This window comes from Lygodium microphyllum, chromosome 17 (assembly GCF_053477565.2).
Source record: "Lygodium microphyllum isolate KBCC chromosome 17, Lygodium_microphyllum_v1.1.10, whole genome shotgun sequence".
Classification (NCBI taxonomy): Eukaryota; Viridiplantae; Streptophyta; class Polypodiopsida; order Schizaeales; family Lygodiaceae; genus Lygodium; species Lygodium microphyllum.
The window spans coordinates 134,136,007-134,140,880 of NC_141151.1; the positions used below are offsets into that span (position 1 = coordinate 134,136,007).

At 40.8% G+C, this 4,874-nt stretch overlaps 1 protein-coding gene across 1 annotated transcript; it reads left to right on the plus strand.

Moving 5' to 3' along the window:
- Positions 1-2,613: 2,613 nt before the first annotated feature.
- On the plus strand, positions 2,614-3,890 carry LOC148022382 (F-box protein At5g39250-like). Its single transcript, XM_087698017.1, has one exon. The coding sequence runs from the start codon at positions 2,814-2,816 to the stop codon at positions 3,597-3,599; it is 786 nt and encodes a 261-aa protein (XP_087554143.1). The 5' UTR covers positions 2,614-2,813; the 3' UTR covers positions 3,600-3,890.
- Positions 3,891-4,874: the final 984 nt, after the last annotated feature.

The window sequence follows — 4,874 nt, forward strand, 5'->3', positions numbered from 1 at the left end:
ATAGAGGGAGATAGAAGAAGAAGAAGAAGGAGAATGATAAAAGAAGAAGAAGAAGAAGAAAGAGAAAACAATGGATAGAGAGGGGAAAGAGAAAAGATAATAGTCTTTTTTAAATTAAACCTTTTTTGATATAATTTTTGACTTAGAGAAAGAGATAGAGAGGAAATATATAATTTGAAAGAGAGAGAAAATGGGGAGAGAGAAAGGAAAATAGAAAATATAAAAATAGAGAGAGAAGAAAAAATATATAGAGAGAAAAGAGAGTGAGAGAAAAAACTTGAAAGTGAAAGAGAGAGGAAAAGAAAAATAAGGAGAGAGAGAGAGAGAGCAAAAACGAAAGAAGAGGAGAGAGAGGAAAAACAGAGAGAAAGAGAATTAAGAGAGAGGAAATATAAAATTTAAGAGAGAGAGAGAGGAAAAGAAAAAAAGAAAAGAAAAAAGGAAAAGAGAGGAGAGAGGGGGTGAGAGAAGAAAAGCGGAGAGAGAGAGAGAGAGAGAGAGAAGAAAGAGGAAACGAGGAAGAAAAGAAAAAAGGAAAAGAGAGGAGAGAGGGGGTGAGAGAAGAAAAGCGGAGAGAGAGAGAGAGAGAGAGAGAGAGAGAAGAAAGAGGAAACGAGGAAGAGAGATGGGGAAAAAGAGAAAAGTATTTTTTAAATTTAAATATTTTTTGAGAGAGGGAGGAATAGAGAGAAGAAGAAGAAGAGAGAGAGAGAGAGAGAGAGAGAGAGAGAGAGAGAGAGAGAGAGAGAAGATAAAATTTAAAAGAGAAAGAGGGAGAGGGAGAGAAGAAAAAAAGAAAAAATAGGAGAAAGGGGAGGAGAAGAAAAGGGGAGAGAGAGAGAGAGAGAGAGAGAGAGAGAGAGAGTAAAAGGAGAGTGAGAGAGGGGACGAAGAGAGAGAATATGAACATAAAGAGAGAAAATTATATATAGGGAAAAGATAAAATTTACATACTTTAAGAGAGAGAGAGAGAGAGAGAGAGAGAGAGAGAGAGAGAGAGAGAGAGAGAGAGAGAGAGAAGGAAAAAAAAGGAGAGGGAGAGAGAAGGAAAAGAGAGGAGAGAGGGGGGAGAGAGAAAGAGAGAGAGATATATATAGAAAGAAAAGCGAGGAGAGAAAAAAAGGGGAGAGAGAGAGAACTAGGAGAGGATAAAAAATAAACTAAAATAGAAGGCAGAGAAAGAGAAAATTAGACATAGGAAATTGGAGAGGGAGAGAGAGAGGGTAAAGAAAAAAATAGAAACATAGAGGGAAAAGAGAAGAGAGAAAGATGAGAAATGGATTGTTGAGCGAAGTTGTCATGCAATAGAACGACAACGTCGCTTGCCGCTTTAGGGTAGTGAAGTTGCCGTGAAAGCGGCGTAGCGTTCCATGCGCACAAAATGCTAGTTATTTACTATTGAAGCAAAAGGTTGATGTGGTGCAAGCAAGCAAGCAAGCAATTTTTTCTCAAAGGGTTGGTATTTTTTAAGAGAGCTCTCATCTTTAAGTCTCTTCGTCATGGTATTATATGCTTGATTATTGTCTTTTGCATGGATTCTCATGGCCATTGTGGATTTCAAGATTAAAAACACTCATTATCTCACTTAAGGATTGGCTTTGGAAGGGTTTTTTATTATAAGATCTAGAGTAGGTGTGACCCAACACATCAAGCCATCTATACAATGCTGATGGCACCTCTTAGTTTCATTAGGCCACTATATCTTGTTATTACCACTTTATCTCACAACAATAAACATGAAATGCCAAGCGACTTTAACGAGAATTTAAAAAATTAAGTAACCAAATTTGCATTTGAATAGTTTTAATCAACCTTGAAATGGGTGAGACAATCAAGGTGGAAGAATGAGTAAATCCTTTGACTCTAAGGATGCCACTCTTTTCTAAAATCAAGAAATAAGAAGTCAAATTTGTATTTGCATGGTAGACTTAATCAACCTTAAATATGGGTCACCCATTGAAGGTGGAGGAATTGTGACAAAGGAACCTAAGAATGCTACTATAAGGAAAACACTTGAAAGCAGCTAAAGCCAATATAATGCTCAAAGAAAATGGGGGCCAGTGTGATTTCTTGAATTGTACAAAAAACGTAATCATTTTTTTCGTATCGATGTCCATGATAAACATTTTTGATGGCAAATACAAACCTCTGACTTGGAATTTCGGAGGGATTGCCAATGGGGTCATGATGTAGTAGTTTGAGCATGTGTTGAATTCAAATCCTACACCTTGCATCCCCGAACGCACAATAAAATATTTGTTCGTGTCTAAAAATTTGGAGGGATTTTTCAATCAAATTCCAAGTATTTGCTGTTTCTAAACTAAAACCTTTGTGAAGTTCAAGGTTTTAAATCTTCTTCTTTGAATTTTGGAAGTTTTCTCGAAAATTTCGGAATTAGTTTTATTTTACATTAAGCCTCTTCTTTTTTGTGAATACAATTGGTATTTCCCAACCTATTATTATTGTTTAATTTTGTAATATGTATTTAGTAAGCAATCAAACCTATATTTACGTTTTACCCTAGTTTGGGCTCTCTCTCTCTCTCTCTCTCTCTCTCTCGCCCCCAGTTTTTCTTGCTTGCTGTTATTTTTTATTTTTGGTAATTACGCCAAACCTATACAATTTCTGTTCATTAACCCTAGATTGCTGCTCTCTCTCTCTCTCTCTCTCTCTCTCTCTCTCCCTCCCCTTTCCTTCCCTTCTGTGTCTGTGGGTCTCCGTGCAGAAGAACAGTCGGAAAGAGTGATCTTTTTTCTCTGCCTGGGTTTCTTGACCTTACCCTAATCTTTTTGCATTTGTGATATCATTATGCCATGGAGCAGAACAGCAGCTTGCCCAGCAGCGAGGTCTTGAAGGCCGTCTTCCCCTTCCTCACTGGGGCCGATCTCGCGGCCTGCATGTGCGTCTGCAGGCAGTGGAGGGATGTAGCCAAAGACGACTACCTGTGGAAGCTCCTCTGCGCCCGCCGCTGGCCCTCCGTCGCCCGCAGTAGCGGTAAGGGCACCAACAGCCTGCCGATTGGATCGACCCGTGGATTTCACCGCCTCTTTATCGGCCTCTGCAGGCGCAAGTACCGACCCCCCCCGTCTCCTAAGCTCTCCTTTGACGTGCTCGAATTCTACGTTGACATATGGATCGACTCGCAGCCTGTGTACTCGGATGTGGTTCCAGCATCTAAAGCCCTTCTGGGGATTGCGAATCCTCCCCCAAACATCTGCACAACCATGCAGGAGCACTTGCAGAGCCCATCCTCAAAGATGATGATTCCTGTGAATCCTTGCTTTCGAGTGTCATTCACAGAATCCATCCGCATCTCGCTGGTCGTACGGCGGAAAGATTGGGATCAGGTTGCTTGTATAATTGACAGGGTAGGGTTCAACTATGTGGATGGGCCAGGTTACAAGGCACATACATATGATTTCCTGCAGTTTTCCTCTCAGTACCCCTTTGTTTCTGAGATCAGGGCATGGCTGGCACTCCTTTTGGTGGATGCACAGGGTGGGCAGCTGGAAGCATTTGGAATCGAGCTTGATTTTGGTGATGTCACCGAAACAGACACACAAATCCTATTATTGCTAGATATGTTGGATTGGAAATGAGGTTAGTGGTGTGTGGGTGCCTGAAACCCCCTTTGTGGTGATGAGGAGTATGCACGCCCTCTGTTTGTGCACTTGTCTATAACCTGTATGTTCTATGTCTGTTTTGTCTCTACACAGGCATATTACAGTAGTCCATGTCTTGCATCCATGATGTTCATCCTTGTTGCAGTATCCCTTGAGATCAGAGTCCATCTCCTCACAGCAAAGCTGTAGTTTGAGGCAGTTTTTATCTGTACATTTTCAATGTGCTGGTAATTGGACAAAATATATATCTGTTCTTCCACTAGCTTAGCATGGTTTATTGAATTCTGGCCAAGGGGGACGTGGCTTTGTTTCCTCAATTTGCTCCCTTGATCGATATTCGTTTGGGCTAGTTTGGAGTTCCTGTAGTGCTGTTTTCGTTCGTAAATGAGGTTTTGTGAAGTGTAGTATTCAGTCAGCCTTCGGATGGAAAATTAAGTAATTGTTACAATTGGACGGTGAGTTTTAACTGGGGGACTCATCTATGTTTTGCCAATCTACTGCTTCAGGCTTTGGTGCAAATTTCTGTGGATTTATCTGACTGCCTTCAGCCTTTTCAGTGACAAATAAAGTTCTACTTATTTTTGACTTGGGAAAACAATGGCACAGCTCCAGAATATGAGCAGGTTTAATCTCCCTTAAAGGTGTGCACGTTCTATTCCTTTCCTAGAAAAGGATGGGTTGAATGAGCTGTATGGTGGCATGATCAACTCCGAACATCAAGTTCACCCTGATACTCCTGTACCAGGCTGTTTGGAGTCCTTAGGGGTCAGTAGAAGTGTGATGTTTCACTTCAATAGTAGTGCAGTCAAGCATTGTTGCTACTGCAACTCAACAATGATGTGAAACGTGTATTGAAGGGTCTGTACAATGAGCTGTTCCAAAGTACTTTTAGAGCATATTATGAGCAACCTCTGAGGGTATGTTATGCCAGTAACAGGTAACTGCAATTTCACTCAAGGGACTATCATTGTCATGATGGTAGAGAAGTTTATCTGAGATGCAACACAGTACTTGTGAACATGTTTCACTCTTTGATTAATTTAGTTAGGGCCTTAGAGCAACAATGTTGTACAACTAGAGGTCATTTTGTATAAGGTTACAAGACCTTGCAATGTGACTATGGAGAGCTGCACCTAATGGTGGCATGGTGATTGATGCTCTGCACAGTGCAGATTTTGTACCCTTAACTTCATTGAGCTACAAGCCTGTGCAATGCTGGAGGGTTAAAGCATTCTTGGGAAGCCTGTGTGT

Excerpts from the sequence above, each read along its gene's own strand:
- LOC148022382 (XM_087698017.1), top strand. The coding sequence starts at position 2,814 with ATGGAGCAGAACAGCAGCTTGCCCAGCAGCGAGGTCTTGAAGGCCGTC.